This window comes from Trichosurus vulpecula, chromosome 1, assembly GCF_011100635.1.
Source record: "Trichosurus vulpecula isolate mTriVul1 chromosome 1, mTriVul1.pri, whole genome shotgun sequence".
NCBI classification, from domain to species: domain Eukaryota; kingdom Metazoa; phylum Chordata; class Mammalia; order Diprotodontia; family Phalangeridae; genus Trichosurus; species Trichosurus vulpecula.
Window position 1 is genome coordinate 33910156 of NC_050573.1, and position 18885 is coordinate 33929040.

Genomic DNA, 18885 nt, shown 5'->3' on the forward strand with positions numbered 1-18885 from the left:
ACTTCTTCTGGCTGTATGTTTTGGTCTTCTTTGTCACCAAAGAAAGATTCCAAGGTCTGAGACTGAATCTGGGCGTGTTTTCGCTGCCTGGCCATGTTACCAGCCAACTTACTTGACCCTTGAGTTTTTCGTCAGGGTACGACTGCTTGTAAAGAGTACTTTGTTTCAAGCTTGAGGGGATGTACTGTTGTTTTCAGAGTTATTTCTACACAGCAAGCTCTGCCACACCAGCGTTCCTCCTCCCCCAAGAACCACCAACCTGGACCTGACTCAGATCTAAGAGGCTCTGAACTCCTGCTCTCATCCGCCACTTAATTCCTCCTACCAAGTGGGCCTGGGGCTGGAAGCAGCTGCAGCTGTAGTTCTATAGCTGCACCTCCTCTGCTGCCCCCAGGGTGGTGGCTGAACCTTTTCACTCCTTGCAGCTTTTCCCGCTAACCTTCTCTGTTGTCTTTGGTGTTTGTGGGTTGAGAAGTCTGGTGACTGCCACAGCTCTCTGATTCAGGGCGCTAGGGCCTGTTTCACTGGGCTCCCAGTCTGGTTGGTCTGGGTGCGGCCCACACTGGGCTCCGCTCCCCTCTGCTCCCAGCTCTGTGCGCGATAGACGTTACCCAGTGACCATCCAGGCTGTCCTGGGCTGGAGCCCTACTTCCCTCTGCTATTTTGTGGGTTCTGCAGCTCTAGAATTTGTTCAGAGCCATTTTTCATAGGTTTTTGGAGGGACCTGGTGGGGCACTCACACAAGTCCCTGCTTTCCAGCCGCCATCTTGGCTCCACCGCCCCCCCCCCCCCCAACTCCTTATTTTCTCTCCAAGCCCGTTTCTCCATCTCCCTTTGAATTGCTCTCATGCTCGCTCTCTCTTTCTTGCACATGCTCTCGAAGTCTTATACATTTTTGATTCTTTCCTTTCTTCTTCATTCCCATCAGTAGTGTTCTGCCTCCACCTAATGCATGCTTGTAGTGCCCGAGTTCAGGCTGTCAGTCAGGATCTCTTTCACTTAAAGCACTCTTTAAATTGTGCCTCCAGAACTGAACCCTGTATTCCATGTGTTGCCTGAGGATATAGGCTTAAGCAGATAACCATATTATTACTGAGCCAGGTTTCTCAATTTTACCAATATCTTAAGGAACTTGCTAAGAAAAAATTCTGGGACAAAATTGAATTATGTCTGTCTTATTCCCTTGAACTGACAGTCTAGTAAATCTCTATTAAAAAGGAAATGAGCATAATTTGTCAGTCAGCACATATTCAGCTCTTACTGTGTGCCCTGCACAATGCTAAGTTCTAAGAGTACAAAGACAAAAACAGTCCCTGACCTTAAGGAGCTCACAATCTAATGGGGGCTGCAACATGTAAACAACTATGTACATACAAGATAGACACAGGGTAAATTGGAGGTAATCTCAGAGGGAAGCCACTAGCATTGAGAAGAACCTGAAAAAGCCTGTTACAGAAGGTAGGCTGTGAATTGAGACTTGAAGGCGACCAGGATAGATCAGGAAGTACCTCTTAGTATGCTCATGCTGTTGCCTAGGACCTTGTGCCTCCATCTGTAAAATCATGATTTTAAAAAAAGTTGTATTGTCCATATTTTTTCCTCATTCAATTTTATTTTTAGTACCAAAATCCACCCCCCTCCCCAGCCCTGCAAAGCAAATACAATACCCATTATACATACGAATTCATGCAAAACGTTTCCACCTCAGTTCATTCTGGGATTTACTGTTACTGATAATTGGTTTTTTTTTTTAAATTTCTTTACTTTTATGAACTTGGTAAACATCAAAAATGCCAACATTTCCTTATGTTTGAGAGGAGAATTGTGTATGTCACAACCATGAATCTGATTACATATAGCTTGGTGGTGGTTTTTTTTTTAAGTATGTTAAATTTAATGTTTTAGTTACAAAATTGCCCTATTTTATCTATGCCTCCTTTTGAACTTACTTTCTTCTGATTATTTTTTAATGTTTCATTGACTCTTTTTTTGCTCTACTTCTTTTGATATCCACTCCCCTCTTTTTTTAGTGTCACTTTCAGCTGTAGTTATGGTTTTTCTCTTAACTCTTCCATTTGATCCCTCCCCTCTGAAGAAAGCCGTCATATGTAACTATAAGTATAGGCAAGGGAAAAAAAATATTGACCCTGTCTGAAACTGTTGTCTCCATGTAGGATCGGGATCCTCAGACAATGTTTTGTTACTGCTCCTTGGATTTAGGGTAATTTAGGAAACAGCTTCTAGGTAGATATGTTTCCTTAAGACAGCATTGTCAGGAAAAATATTTGTGTGTACATTGGAAAAAATTTTCAAATATTTATAATCTTATTAAATCATTCTTGCTTGTTTTAGAAGCATATTTTGTGTGAGAAGTTTGATATGCTAATGAAATCTATTTATAGCTGATAGGTATGTTGGAATGCTCACATCCTACATCCTACATGAAATACATACCTATGAACAAAGAAGTATGAAATTAGCTTGACTAAGGTGTAGGAAGCTTGCCCCTTGATAAAACTTGCCCTGATTTAGGTTCAAGGGTCAGAAGAAAAACACAAGATACTATTTCTTTTCTCTCTCTTTTTCTATTTTATTTTAATCAGCCAAAGATCTGTGTGGTGTGATGGCATTTTTCCCCCATGAGAAAAGTAGTTAAATCTAAAATCCTATGTGCCATTCAGACCCCTTTATAATGTAACTTCCCACTGCCTTTCTGGTCTTAGGTCCAGTAACACTGGCCTCTTGCCTACTCCATGTACAAGACACTCTTTATTTCCTTACTTTGGGCCTTCTTTCCTTGTGCCCAGAACACTTCTCCATTGCTCTAACTATTGACCTCCGTGCCTTCCTTTAAATCTCAATTAAAATCCTACCTTATACAGGAATTCTTTCCCAGTCCCTCTTAAGTCTAGTCTAGTGCCTTCCTGCTATCAGTTATTTCCTATTTATCTTGTATATGGTTGGTTGGTTTGTACATTTTTAGTCACCTAAACAATTGATGAAAATGAATAATTAGCTAAGATGTTTTGTTCATTACTGGCTAATGATAAGTGCAGTAATAAATGATAAATGTACTTAACATTCAGTTGCATGTATTCCTTTTTTTTTTAACAACATTCATGCAAATCTTTGAGTTTAAAGCTTAAAACTTCACTGATACTTTTGGGACATGCTGTCCATACATTAACCGTTGTAAGGAAAGGAAAGAATCTCTTCAGATGTAACTTTCATCTTTTCTACCACTAACATACTGGGACTACAATCTCACAAAAACTACTAGAACAACCAATCATTGTTGACATTCAGTTCGTTAAAAAATATGCCAGATAGAAGAATAGTAATACAATTGGAAGATGAGTTTAAATCTGAAAACAGCCCTGCTACTGCAGTGAGAGGCAATATAAGATCTTTTTCTTCAGAACATTTGTTATGGTCCATGATGATTTCAAGTTGGCATGTAAAATGCCCATGCCCAGTGGGTGTTTTTCAAACAACTTCACATTTGCGATGTAAGAAAGGGAGGAACAAGCATTTATTAAGCACTTGTTCTGTGCCAGGTACTGTAAAGTGCTTTACAAATATTTCTTCATTCAATCCTCACCACAACCCTAAAAGATAGGTACTGTTATTTTTCTGGTTTTACAGTTGATGAAACTGGCAAACACAGGTTAAGTGACTTGCCCAGGATCACACAGAGAGTAAGGATCTGAGGCTGGATTTGAACTAAAATCTTCCTGATTCCAGGCACAGTGTATCTATCCACTGTACCACCCATCTGTGATTATAATATCTTGATTATGTAATTACATAGCTGATGCATTAAGATTATAGGGTATCCGGAAGGAAGGAGCTATTATGGTAGAGTATGCAAATGAGAGTATGCACATGTCTCTTACCATTGGGAATCATATTTGTGCAGGAATGTTGAACCTTATTGGTGGTTTGGAAACAATTTGATGACAAGTTGAGAAACTGAGAACAGGCTGTGCTTAGTTAGAAGGGGTCAGAGTTGGACATAATAGCTGCACAAAGATGAAAATTATTGTGATCATGATTGTATCATATTATTTCAGAAACAAACTTAGAATGCTTCAGACATACTTGTTGGAAAAGAAGGATATGTTGAGATGAGAACCCTTTTAACCATTGTGGGAAAACCCTGAGTGCTTGTCAAGCACTAAATGGGAGCCACTGCTATATCTCAGTTGACTCGCTGAATTTACTATCCATTAAAACCTGAACATTTTCAGCTGAATTGTTGTGTCACCTCAAACTTGAAAAGTAAATTTTTGAGGAGCTAAAAATGAAATTTACATTTATCCCTATTAAAATTAATTTCTCAATATGAGTAACTTTTATTAGTCTTTTGAAGTTTTTTCTATTCCTGATTTGCCAGTCTATATTTTATATCTTTTCTGTCTTTGCTTACTTTGCATTTTGCTAACATTCCATCAATAATAACTTTAGTCATTGAAGCCACCTCCAACAATTGGTTTTTTTGTTTGTTTCAGGGGGAGCCTGTGAACCCTCTTACCATTTAGCTGCAACTTTTTTTTGTCTTCTGGTTATTTTTCCCCCATTAGAATTGTCACCATCAAAGGTAGTTCAGTCCTTTTGGTTATTCAGAAAAGGTTGTGCATTTGGAATACCTGTTGTTAAATTAATGTTCCTAGATGGTCTAAAATTGTGAGTGTTACATCCTCTGTATGCTTTTCTGTTCTTGCAAAAAGCCAAATGGTGCCACATGAGCCTGAGGGCAATTATAGACCTTAACTTTCTTCTGGTGGTTCATGTGGTCAAATAATTCTTGAGGCTTTTATGAACTGACCCCTCCAAGCCCACTCATTTCCTGTCTAGGATTTTATTTGAAGATTTCTGGCATGATGAAACCTGCTAAAACTTGCACTTAGTGGGTTTAGCTTTGAGGACCCAAGGCCACTTCCATGCCATCATCAGGTGTTGGAATAGGATTTTGTGGGGGATTATAAATATATTTGTGGTAGCCTATTGAATTTATTCTATAGTCATTAGTTTTCTGTTGAAATTTTTTAGGATTCCCCTTAGGTACCTTTGACTAAAGGCTGACTTGAATTTAGTGTTTTATTCCTTTTGCTAGAACGTTGAGTTAGCTCTTTACTAAAAGTAAAAGGACCCCTATCAATCCATTTAAGTTTTTTTCAAAGGGTTCATTTTTATGTTTTCATTGTCTATGGTGGGTCACTTAAAATTAAAGAATGAACAATAATTTTCAATTTTTTAAAGAAAGATTATGTAACCTTAGTTACAATTGTATTGCAAATCTTTGAAATGCATGAATACATTCTAAGTGTAGTCAAGAACCTGGTCTTTGTTCTCTAAATAACAAACTGTCCCAAACTACCATGTATAAGATCCAAAAGTTCATTTGTAAGTTTATTAGGAGATCTGTTTTCTTAATGAAATAATGTTATAAATGGCAGTTAGCTATTTAGGCTATCCCACAATATCTTGTTGAGCATGTAATTAGTCGAAATACTATATATTTGCAATGAAAAGATGTAGAAAACAATATTGTTATGATGCTAGTGATTAAGCAAAATAAATGAAATTGAATTCGTTTTAAAATTTATCGTTAAGGCTATTGCTTGACAAAAATCAGCTTTGGCTTACAAATTCAGCGGGGGTGATGGTGTAGGGCACAAAAAAGGGAAAGAAAGAAATTACCTTGAAGTGACAGGGCATAGATTGGGAAAATGGTGGGAATGTATTTGAAAGGATATATTAGTGAGGAAGTGATTTTCTGAGATCAAATTTATGAAGCTGAAATTTGTAAAATATAGAGAAAGGGGGTAGTGAAACCATCTTCTGAAGGGAAGGAGATGGTGATTAATTTTCTCCTTCCAGCCACAGAGTGGAGCCATTGGCTCAGGATACCTAGATTGCTGCCCCTTGGATTTTGGGGTATAGATTTGAGGGGAGGGGAGGAAGGAGATTTCCATGCAACCTTATTTGTCTCTAAGGAATGTTTATGAGTTGGGTGTTTGATAGCAGAAGCTTTCTTTGGTTTTACGTGTGTGTGTGTGAGTGCGCGTACGCATGTGTGTGTGTGTGTACATACATGTGAGTGTATGTGTATATATACATATATACACATATGCGTAGATGTATTGAGACAGGCTTACTGAGGACTGAAGAATTAAATCTTTCTTGACTTTATCTGATTATTTTAATTTTTTTTCTCTTTCTATATCTGTAGTTCCTTCAGAAACAGGTAACCTTTTTTTTTTTTTAGCAGTCCCGTTTTGTTACTGCATCTTGCTGTCATAATGCTCGTTTCTCACTCCACTGTGTAATGGACATTAATATACTTGGCTTGTGTATTATGGCACTATAAGAATCTGCATGCAAATTTCCACTGTACTGTTGAGAATATTTCACTGCCAGCTGATTTCCTTGCTATTTAGTTATGATATCTCAAATGTAATAACAAAATAATACATATTGCCAAACTGCACAAAATTAGAGTACTTGATCAAAGGTATTTGCAGATTATCTGGATGACAGTACAGGATGAGGTATGTAAGACTTGGTCAGCCTCTAAAAAAGGGATAGGATAAAGTAATACGGTTAATATTAAAATTCTGTAGTTGGAATACTGGGATCTTAACCTGCACATAGCATTTATTGCCAGGTGGCACAGTAGCCTTACAAATAAGTTTTTCTCCAAAGTCTAACAAATAATAGTTCATCTTGCTTCAGTTTTCTGCCTTTGTGTATTGTATTTCCTAAAGCTCATCTTTAAAGTGGGACTTTAATTCTGGTCAAAACACTTAATGATATGAAAACTAATTATTTCACCTTGTACTTGTTTTTATTGAACTTTCACCTTCCATTATTGTCTGTTTCTTGACCATTCAATGAAATTAATATATACGTATTGACACTTGAATAATTATTTTAGCAGGACAGTGTCACAAAATCCCAGATTGATGATAAAAAGGAAGGACAAAGCAAAATAAAATAAGCTGGCAGGATGTGTCCCTTATTAGAAATCAAATCATGGTCTGCCAAATCACTATAGGGTTGAAAAGTTGTTGCTAAGTGGGCTTTAAATATATAGATGATTTTTCATTTTGGCTTCAGTTGGGAAGTCTCTCTTTAATTTTTTTCTCAGAGTTATGCCCATTTAATCAACTTAAAACTCTTTCTTTTATGTATCAAACTTAGGATTTGAGGACAGCTTGTTGTGGTCTTGACCCTTTCCCAAAGACGAAGTTATTTTTTAGAATTCAGGATACCTTTATTTTAGCACACATACACCCTCTAAAAGAGAACAAAGGAGTGCTCAATTTAAAAAAAATGTTTTTTCACTTGCTATTTGCAACTCTTTTCACATGACTTTTAGTTTCCTGAATCCAAAAACATAAACATCTTTCATATTGGATACTTAATCTACAATGCCTTAGTTTTTTTTTATTTGAAAATTTTTAACAATGGTTGTAAATAGTATATTAATGTGAATTTGAAGATATAAATTGATCATCTAATTACTAAATCTAATAGTTTTAGTATGGCTAGATGGAGGTTTATATATTTGATTTCCTCTTTATTTTTTGAGTAGGAATTTAAATTCCTTTTGAGGAGAAGATTGTACAAAATTTCACATTCCAAAAGCTCATGAGATGAATTTCATTATTTAAAGGATACTGAAAAAGAAATATTAATGTTGTGTTACACCAAATCATCCAATTTAACAAAAACAAGCAGCTTTCAGTAAATACCTACTATGTAAAATATAGTACTACTATGCTGGACGTTAGACGTTTTGAATCTACATACTTTTTGTGAGGTCTTCTTGATTTGGAGCTGAAAGGAACAGTAGAAGTCACGGAGTCCAACCACCTCTTTATAGATGAGGAAACAGAAGCATAAAGATTTGTCTGAGGCCAGACCTGGGCCCACAGTGCCCTGTCTCCAGCTGCTGTGTCTTGGGACGAGATGACCCCTACACCCTTATATTCCTCTTCTGATCTTATAAACCCGCTTCTCCAAGGCAGATAGATAACTAATAGTAGTTCTCAGGAGGCAGACTTGATTGACTAAACTACTGGTTTTTTACCTGATTCAAATTCCCTCTTTATTAGAAACTCTCCTTTGAATTCTTTTAGGTATTGGGGTTTGAACATTAGGGAGAGATTGAGAGAGAAAAGCTCTTAGCATTGTAGATAATTATCATCCCTACCAACCACATACAGCTTTCTGTAATTTTGAAGTTAGTTTGAGTGAGAGCAGCTGGTGTAGATGCCATGGCCCTATCATTTCCATGGTTTTTGGCCAGGGCTCTTGATTTATAGCTGCTGTGGGATGGTTTGTTCCCAGGAGGTCCAAAGTAGTTGTACTTTTTCCTTTTGTTTCCTTATATGAAACAAAATGTCTAGGTTCAGTTATAATATCCTTCTCTATGACATGTGCTGGCAAATTCCAGGAGTGGGATAGCAGTGTCTGGCAAATTTGCTACATCTACGCTTGGACTAACTGGGCCAGGGTTGTGAGCTGATATTCTCCACCAGAGGGCATACCTTGATTGAGTTGCAAACTCAGTATTTTGTCATAAAATCATAACTACGTAGAACTGGAAAAAGAACTCAAAGGTCATCTCATTTCTTCATTTATAGTTGGCAAATGTAGAAAGGATTTGCCTAAGGTCACATAACTGGTAGATTTGAACCCCTAACTCTAATTTCTGCATGCTTAATGCCTGCTTGGTTTCTGCATTCCAGCTAGGAAGATGTTTCTTTAAGAACTTATCGCTTGACATTGCTGCCCTCTAGTTCCTATAAGCTGTTGTTGCTGGGTAACAGGAGAACAGGATATTGACAGACTTCCAGTGATTGACTGAAGAAAGATACCCAGTAGTAGATTGAGAACAACTGACTCTCAAGTTCTTAATAAAGTGACTCCAGGCTCTTCACTACTTTTGCAGAATCACACAGGAATTCAAAGGGATTTCAGAGGCTAGCTAGTCTAACCCATACGTGAAAAGAGTCTCCATTGTGACATACCCAACATGTACTTATTCAGCCTTTATTTGAAGACTCCCTAGGACCGAGTGGCTCTTTTTCCTTATTGGAGTTTATGATTGTTGCAGTGGCCTTCTTCACACAGAGTAGTTCTATAGATACCTGGATTTTGTTCTTTTCTGTTTAAAATACTGACCAAAGTAACTGTCCCTAGCATATGGATGTTTTGGATTTGGAGAATAAAGTCTTGTGTTTTTGGCCATAGACAATATAAATGTATACATAATGGATTTGTGAAGCAAAAGATTCCTTTGTTATAGATGGTATCTTTTTGTCACTTCAAAAATCTAAAATAATTTATTTTAATGTTAACTGTAGCAGCAAAAAATATATCACGTCCTCAAATTGTATTAGTTTGAAATGATCTCTAATAGCCATCCAGAATGATGTGCAATTTTCATTGAACCATATCTGAACTAATTGAATGATGTGCAATTTTCATTGAACCATGTCTGAACTAATTGAATCTTCAAAACATCCTTATTGTGAATATTGGGTTGGCAAATCTAAAGCTGATTTTCAGACTTTATAACAGTGCACTTATTTAGTTGTCTTGTAACTTAAGAATATCCTTTGCAATTATTTGCCTGATTTAGTGACCTTTCAATTAAAATCTTTTACAGATGCTTTTACTGATTCAGCTATCAGTGCTAAAGTAAATGGTGAACACAAAGAGAAGGACCTTGAACCATGGGATGGAGGTGAAACTGCCACCAATGAAGAGTTTGAGGCTTTAGAGACTGATGTTGTAAGTAACATTTGCAATTCAGTTCATTAATTGTATAGTTATCTATGGTAGGCACTTGGCTAGCTGTTATAGTACCACATAATATAAGAAATCAGGTCATCGTACATGTGATTATCCTGTGCAGTCCTAGTTTTTTAGGAGAATTAATTGAAGTGAATTTCTTTAAAGTTGGTTAGTTATATAAATAAGAACATTTCTTGATGCAAAAAGTTGCCAATACAAGAATTCTCAACTTTTTATAATGGTCTTATAGGAGTAAGATTAATTCCTAGTGAATTATGTTTGTGATTCAAAATTACAAATAACTTCTTAATTCAGATTAGTAGATGAAGATAAAGGCAGTACACTTAGCCTGGGTTATACCTGGTTTCACTATCTGAAAAAAATGGAGCTGTAGAGTCAATGATGTTTCCTATGAATGTCTGTTTCATTTATGACAATAATAGCTTGCATTTAAGAAGCTAAACATCTCTGTTGTTGAGGGGGAAATGAGCATATTATTCTTGGTCTCTCTTTGTGGACTTTATTATTGCTGTGGCTAAAACATTGATCACATAATGGTCCCCCCCTTTTTTGGGGGGCAGGGGAATTGAGGTTAAATGACTTGCCCAAGGTCACTCAGCTAGTAAGTGTGTCAAGTGTCTGAGGCCAGATTAAAATTCAGGGCCAATGCTCTACTCAGTGTGCCACCTAGCTGCCCCTAGTTCCCCCTTTGCACATACCACTTTTGCTAGGTCTAGTTTTGTAGCCCATCCAACTGTATAGAGACCTTCCAGAGCTTGCAGATCACCTCCGTACACTTCAAGGGCTACAGGAGTATCCTGGAAGGGTCTGATTTCAGTGGTGCCCTTCCTGCATCCCTGAGGACATGGTTTTTAGGAGTGGTTAGCTAATCCCTGTGTTAACCCTCTTCTCCAGTTGGGCCAATTCTCAGATAATGGATATGTTCTATTTCTAGAATAGTGCTCTAATCTTGTTCAACTTCAAAGGATCTGAAAGAACCCAACCATAGTCACTTCCATGTAACACTTAATTATTGGACTGGAGAATTAGCTTTTTACCTCCTATTTTTTAGATTTATGTGATCTTAGCCTGTCAATACTACATGCTTAGTAAAGATAAATCAAAACTATATGGTCATCTGTTACCATTTTATATATCTGAATTTTGGAAAATAGAAATATTGGACTGTTTGTCAAAAATTAATGTCTTGATAAAAACCAGTGTTCTTTCTAGAACACCTAGCCAGTAACAGGTGAAGCATCCTTAGTTATCTTGAGGTGATACTTTTGGGCATGGGACTGGATGTGGTATCTTTAGTCCCTCAGGGGTTTGCATTGCTGCCAGTATTCAAGAGACTAATCTAGGAAACAGTATACTTTGACTTAAATCAATATCAGCCTTTGCTTTAAGTGATTCAGTTAAAAAAAAAAACATTTATTAAAGTCTTACAAAGGGCAAGTGACTGTGCTAGGTTCTCCTGGTGATAAAAAATCTGACAGCAAGAAATGGTTCCTGCCTTCAAGCAGTTTACATTGTGCCTGAGCTTATCAGTGAGGCAGGTGACACGGTTAGATCTGTGCTTTAGGAAGATCAGTTTGACAACTGAGTGGAGGGTAAACTGGAGTGGGGCGAGCCTTGAGACAGGGAGACCCATGAGCAGGCCTGCACCAGGACAGTGGCAGTGTTAGAGAAGAGAAAGGTCTTAGAAACTGATTGGATATGGGTGACATAGACTGAGAATACCGCCTCGATTATAAGCCTGGGTGACTTGAGAGATGGTGGTACCGTACACAGTAGTTTGGAAGTTAGAAAGAGAGGAGGGTTGGGGGGTGGGATAATGAGTTCATTTGGGGGCATATTGAATATAAATTGTCTGTGGGACATCTAGTTTTAGGTGCCCGGTAAGCAGTTGAAAATGTGAGACTTGTGGTCAGGAGAGAGTTTAGGACTAGACTGATAGAACTGAAAATTATCTGCATAGAGATGATAATTGGATCCATGTCAATTGATGAGATTACTGAGTGAAATGACATATAGGGAGGGTCAGTTAAATCCTTAAGGGAAATCTATTGTTTGTGGGTGCATTATAGAAGATGATCCAGCAAAAGAAACTGAGAAGGAATGGTCAGATAGGTAGAAGGGGAACCAAAAGAGATAAGATGGTGCTCATTATCCATTGCTGAGGCTTGGTAGGGAGAAAGTGGTGATAGGATACAGGAAGGAGAGAGTCAAGAGAGGAGGACCTTTGACCTGACTCACTGGATGGTAAAGATAGGGAAGGAAGGAGGGGAGTATATAGCCTGTGCCTGGGGGATCTGACCTGGGAAAGAACTGTGGTTTTGAGGTACTGGAAGTCACAGGGTTTGGTGATGCAAGGCAGAGGGAGGTAGAATGACAATAGATTGTGATCAGATGAAGACAACAAGAAATGAGCGAAGGTTTGTGTGACATGGTCACGTGTGGTGTGGTGACATGGAGCTTTATGGATATTAATTTGGTAGCTCTGTGGGGAGTCAGTTGGAGTGGGGCAAGAGACTAGATGTAAGGAGATCAGTTAATAAAAGTGTGAGGTGATATTTTCATAAGATAGTTTTTAATTATATTCCCCTTTTTGAATTGTCTACTAGAAATTTAATGGTCCACATAGCACAATTGGTTGAATGGTACATGTATAATGAATAGCTGAAGGGCCATAATTAAGTCACTGTGTAAACTGTGTTGTGGAAGGGATGTGGTATCAGAGACCAAAGAGTAAGATTAGACAAATTACTGGAGGCAAAAGTATACTGCATGTTGCACAAGTTAGGGCATATATTTTCATGTTGAGAAGTTTTCTTGGCCACCACTGACTGTCATCCTCTAGTGAGGGTGGCACTAAGTGGGAAGTCTACCTTCTGGTCTTTCTACAGATACAGGAACAACTAGTTATCACTTTTGCCAGTTGAATTATTAAGAAAATTATGTCTTTGAGGATATTTTTAAGCATTATGATGATGATCACATTAAATTTATTGAATATTTCTGAAATGAATCCCCTCCTAGTCAGCAAGCATTTATTATTTGCCTACTATATGCCAGGCACTGTGCTAAGCTTTGGGGATACAAAGAGAGGTAAACCATAGTTACTGTCCTTCAGGAGCTCATAATCTAATGGTGGAGACAACAAGGAAACCAATTATGTACAAGCAAGCTATCTACACAATCAATAGGAAGCAGTTGGTAGAAGACTTACAATTAAGAGAGGTTGGGGCAGGCTTCCTATAGAAGGTAGGATTTTAGATGCAACTTGAAGGAAGCCAGGGAGGCCAGGAGGCCAAGATGAAGAGGGAGAGCATTCCAGGCATGGGAAAGAGCCAGAAAAAAATGCTGGGAGCCCAGAGATGGAATGTCTTGTTTGTGGAACATCCAGGAAGCCATTGTTGCTGGATCAAAGAGTATGTTGTGGGGAAGGTGTGAGAATGCTGGAGAGGTAGGAGGGAGCTAGGTTATGAAGGGATTTGAATGCCAAACAATATTTTGTATTAGATCCTGGAGGTGACAGGTAATAGGGAGCCACTGGAGTTTATTGATTAGGAGAGTGACATGGTTGAACCTGTGCTTTAGAAAAATTACTTTAGTGGCTGAATTGGATTCAAGGATTGGTGTGGGGAAAGACTAGAGGCAGGCCGACCCACCATTAGATCATTATAGCAGTTGAGGGGTGAGGTGATTACAGCTTGTGGGGGTGGGGGTAGGGTGGAGGTGACAGGTCACAGGAAAGCAGGGGATGTATTGGAGAGATGTTAAAAAAGGTGAAAGTGATAGACATTGACAGCACATTGGATGTGGAGGGTCAGAGATAGTGAGGATGACTCCTTAGGTTGTGAGCCTGAGGGACCAGGAGGATGGCAATGTCCTCTATAGTAAGAGGGAGGTTTGCAAAGGAGAAGAGTCACTAGAAGATAATGAGGCACAGTTTGGATGTGTTTACAATGTCTACTGGACATCCAGTTTGAGGTGTGATACTGGAGGTCAACAAGAGAGGTGAGGGCGGCATGAATAGATTGGAGAATCATCATCATGGAGATGGTCATTAAATCCCCGAAAGTGACGAGGAGTATAGAGGGGGAGAAGAGGGCTCAAGACAGAGGATGTGATGTGGAGGGAAGATCAAACAAAGGAGACTAAGAAGGAGTGGTCAGATAAATCGGAGGAAAGACAGGAGAGAGAGAAGAGAGTATCCAGGAGAAGAGGGTGATCCATGTAGACAAAGGCTGCAGAGACAATGAGGATTGAGAAAAAGCCCTTGGATTTGGCCACTAAAAGATCATTGGTAACTTTGGAGAGGGCCATTTCTGACCTCATCAGTGGAATGATGAGATAGAAGCCAGATTGTAAGGGATTAAGAGAATGAAATGAGAGAATCAATATAAGGAGACTTGTTTAATCATAGCAGTAGAGCTGGAAGGCACCTTGGGTACCTAGTATAACCTCCTCACTTTACAGTTAAGGAAACTCAGGCCTAAAGAGTTCAAGTGACTTTTTAAAGTGATAGAGAAAGGTTTTGAACCCACTTCCTCTTCAAAATCCGGCAGATTTCTTCTGTAACCTGCTGCCTTCCTTCCTCAAAGTTCTGTGTTTCTGAAAATTGTCTCGTGGAACCTAATGGGATCCTTTAGGATGACTTAATAGAACTCAATTAAAGCAACTTAAAATTTTGGAATTGGAAAGAGAAAACTTACAGATCATGTCATCTAAATGCTTCATTTTACTTCTGTGGCAGTTCCAACCTAGAGAAGTTAATATACTGAAATCACACACACTTAGTGAATGGCAGAACAGGTCTGACCTTTTGCCCCCGGGGATCCAGTGTTTTCAGGCAATTCTGGTGAAACTGAAAATGTGACTGGAAAATACTGTCAAAGTTTTTTCTCACAGTTTACCTGATGAAAGGTAGCTGTGATAGTCCTTTCTTTGAACATCCCCTGCCCGTGCATGGACCAGACCACCAACGTTTGAAGAATTACCTTTTACCACTAGTAAAAGATTATGTGTCCCAATCTCAACTTTTCTACTTCATCACTTAACAAAAGCATTTTAGCCAAGTTTTTTTTGTCTTTTAAAAAAATTTTTGTCACCTACATTTTGTTCTCTGAGAGCCATCCCTTATATTAAATAACAGAAACAGGAAGAAGAAAATTAACAAAGCTAACCCCCATTCCAGTATAACTTTATGGCTCATTATAATATGAAATGATTTTTTGTAGCAAATTATTGTCCAGCTTTGGTCCACCTATTTGGAAGTTTTACTTTGTACGGTCTCTGCATATTTAATACTGATTAAAGATTGATAACACAGTAGAAAATTCTAAGGAGTAAAAACTGCTGTTTTAAAAAATGAGCTTCATTTTCTTCCAGTCTAATGGATGGGATCCCAATGATATGTTTCGGTATAATGAAGAAAATTATGGTGTAGTTTCCACCTACGATAGCAGTTTATCATCATATACGTGAGTTGCAAAAGTTTTCTTTCATCTTACTTGAGATTTTTTTCCCATTCTGAGTTTAGGAAATTGGGGGGGGGAATTGTCCTACAGGTTTTTCAGATAATAATTTGAATAACAATAATATTGCCTGTGCTGTAGCTCTTTTGTCTCTATGGGGAGGCAAAAGTTCTTGAAACAAGTCTATGTTAATTTGCCAAGACCTAACTGACTGTTTCAAGGCTAGAGGTTTTGGGGGATCGCTCAATTTAAACAACAGTGTTAGATGTTAAACTATATCAAGGAATTGAAGTCTTTGAATAAGTTTTTTTTAAAGACCTTCAGATTTGTCAGATTTGTTGCTTTTTAAAAATGATTCCTTAACGTTTTGAACTATGACTTTAAAGTATTTGTTTTATTTTTTTCTTCCATGTTTTAGGGTTCCATTAGAAAGAGATAACTCAGAAGAGTTTTTAAAACGGGAAGCACGAGCAAACCAATTAGCAGAAGAAATTGAATCAAGTGCTCAGTACAAAGCTCGGGTAGCCCTTGAAAATGATGATAGAAGTGAAGAAGAAAAGTATACTGCCGTTCAGAGAAATGCCAGTGAGCGAGAGGGGCACGGCAGCAATACTAGGTATTTACTGGAAAACATGACCCTGTAGCTGAGATGCCTCCTGCAGGGTCTGTGGGATAGAGTACATATCCTTAAAGTGACTCATCCAAACTTACTTACTTGGGAACATTTTTGTGACTTGCACTAACCCTTTTTTGAGTTCAGAAAGATGATGGTCTTTATTACTGAGATCTCTTCCAGCTTTTAAGTTCGTGGCCCTAAAGAGGAACCAAAAAGTGATGATAAAATCTTACCATATTATGCCGCATGTAATAAAGTAGTATCTTCTTTACTTGTTCCTCAATGATTCTTAGAAATGCAGTTTGGTAAATGTTAATGCTGCTGAGATCAGAGTTTATTAGTTCCTTTTATGAACCTTTGAAACTACTTTTACTGTCATTTTAAGTGTTTTTGTTTTGTTTTCATATTTATGCTTTCAGAGCACTATTCCCTTTCATATAAATTGCTTTTCACATACTAAAACCAGGCAGTTTTCACCTTTCCCAGATTTTATGTTGATACAGTCAATGAATCACTCTTCTCTTTCAGGGAAAGCAAGTACATTCCACCTGGACAAAGAACTCGAGATGTCATGTCATGGGGAAGTGGTAGACAAAATTCACCAAGGATAGGTCAGCCTGCATCCGGCCCCACCCCTTCAAGATCTGGATCTCATACTTCAGAGTTTAGCCTGAATTCTGCAGCAGACCAAAGAGTCGTTAATGGAGGCAAGTGTTTTGGCTCAGTCCATGAAGTTCATTGCTTTTTGAAGCAGTTTGTTTTAAATCCTTTTAAAATTTCAAATCTTTTACAAATGATATGTGCTTGTGTGTTCACTGATTTTAATAGTGTAGTTTATGCAATTTGGAATTTTTATTTTTATGAACCTTGAATTGATAAAAATCACTTTGTAGAATCCATTTGCAAGTGCATCAGTTAGCTATTTGCTACGTCGATGCAGTATTGTCTCTTAAGATATTTTATTGGTATGCAATGCATTACTCAATAGTCTAGATTTAAAGAAATTGGAAAAACTAAACAATCTTTTGGTTTTAAAAATGGATGTATAGTATCATTTCAGTATAATGTTTCATGGAAACATTTCCACAGGGTTGTAAATATTTGTTGTAAATGTATCATGGCTTAATAACTACTAATGAGCTGTTAAATGGATTGTGCCACTGAAAAAAATGACTGAAGTTTAAGTAGGATTGAAAAGAAAAGGCACAAAGAAAAAAACTCACCTGACATTCAATTTCTAGCGTCCTTTTTTTCCATTACGTTTCTTTCTCCAAAATTCCTCTCCAGCTAGACACTCTTGAGTATTTTTTAAAGGGTAAGATGATCTTTGCAGTTTCCAGGAACTTAGGAACTGCTTTTGCGCTGAGCAGAATGTTGACATCTTTTGTCAATTTTCTTTACTCATTGAGTAGAGAATTAGTGGTGAAGTAGCATCATGTTCAAAATTTTCCAAATAAAAGTTGAAAAGTGCCCTGAAGTTCAGGATACTCAAGTGTGGGAGACCCTCTGGGGAGGAGAACTGGAATTTTCCTAAAGTCAAGGTAAGTCTGCTGTCATTTAAAGTTAGAAACTGCACTGACCTGTTACACATAATCCATCAACAGCAGCACAGCCGTGTTTGGTTATTGAATACTCTGTAGCTGCATTTTATTTTAGGTAAATTTTCTTGTGGTGTCTGCCCAGTGTTTGCATAACTTATTTAGGTTTTCACATTGGGAGAGCAGCTTGGTCGGGTCTTTCCTCTATTTTTTGAAAAGGCTAATAAATGTTAAGCCAGTTGCTATTGATACTGATGTGCAAAGCCACAGAAGTTAAGATTTGGTCTGCTCCCCTGCCTTTGGAGTTGCAGAGGGTTGGTTCAGCATCAGCAGGTGATAGTAGCATTGGAGATGATGAGGAGCTGGATGGTTTAACTGTGTCTGTAGGGGGAGCCGATGCCCTTTGCCTTCATTACGGTGTTACATTGGAAAAGTAAGAGCTGATGTAGTCCATTACTTTTCTCCCTGAGTTTTGTGTTGCTTTATTGTTTGAAGTCCTCTGGTATGTTCTGTACTTGTCTGGACAAGGCGGTACTGAGAAACCTTCATAGGAACCAGGCTTTCTTCCTCAAGTAGGATGAGGAGATCTGAATTAACCCTTTGTGAACCTGTATTTGTTTCGGCAGACTCATTTAAAGAAACTTGTGAACTTTGACTAGTTGTTTAACTATGCCAAGAACCAGATCATATGACTGTCCTCAAAGGGTTCAACGTACAAAAAAATCATTTTTGTCATTTTCCTTTTTTTTTTTTTCTTCTGTTTACTTTTTTCCCCCCATGATTTTTTCTTTAGTTTTTATACTTTCCTTCATATCATTTGTTCTGTCAGGTGTTCCCTGGCCATCGCCTTGCCCATCTCCTTCCTCTCGCCCACCTTCTCGCTACCAGTCAGGTCCCAACTCTCTTCCACCTCGGGCAGCCACCCCTACAAGGCCGCCCTCCAGGCCCCCCTCGAGGCCATCCAGACCCCCGTCTCACCCCTCTGCTCATGGTTCTCCAGCTCCTGTCTCTACTATGCCTAAACGCATGTCTTCAGAAGGTACAATACCACAATTTGTTCATATTTTTGTTTGTCTTTGTTTAACTCCTGTGTGAGTTTATAATTACAAAATTGTTTCCTCTTCATTATTTTAGTAACCTATAATTTTCACGTTTTAACTTTAGTTTAATCAAAACTATTTCTATTAACTTTTTGTTTTTACAAAGAAATTTTATTTTTAAAAAGACTGAAACTACAAAATATCCCCAGTGGATAGAAGCAAAACTCAAAGCAGTATAATAATGCTTGTTTTATAACACTAAAGTCAATTCCAGTACTAAGTGAATTATTTTGCCCCAATTCATGATTGAGTGTGAATGAACAAACTGATTTCACCCATTCTTTATTCAGATCGGAAATCTATCTATAGACATATCCTTTGTCAAGGCATTGATTTAA

The 18885-nt window shown here is 38.0% G+C and overlaps 1 protein-coding gene across 13 annotated transcripts in view; it reads left to right on the forward strand.

Moving 5' to 3' along the window:
* The window catches only part of ATXN2 (ataxin 2), a 119488-nt gene that overhangs the window by 60364 nt on the left and 40239 nt on the right, over positions 1-18885 (forward strand). For 5 of the 13 annotated variants that reach the window (XM_036754883.1, XM_036754852.1, XM_036754832.1 and 2 more), the window contains 6 exons: positions 6236-6250; positions 9683-9807; positions 15208-15299; positions 15712-15909; positions 16438-16616; positions 18277-18486. In XM_036754883.1, coding sequence (XP_036610778.1) covers positions 6236-6250; positions 9683-9807; positions 15208-15299; positions 15712-15909; positions 16438-16616; positions 18277-18486 — 819 coding nt within the window. The remainder of the gene's footprint in view (positions 1-6235; positions 6251-9682; positions 9808-15207; positions 15300-15711; positions 15910-16437; positions 16617-18276; positions 18487-18885) is intronic. The other 8 variants (XM_036754900.1, XM_036754910.1, XM_036754841.1 and 5 more) reach the window with 3 other exon arrangements.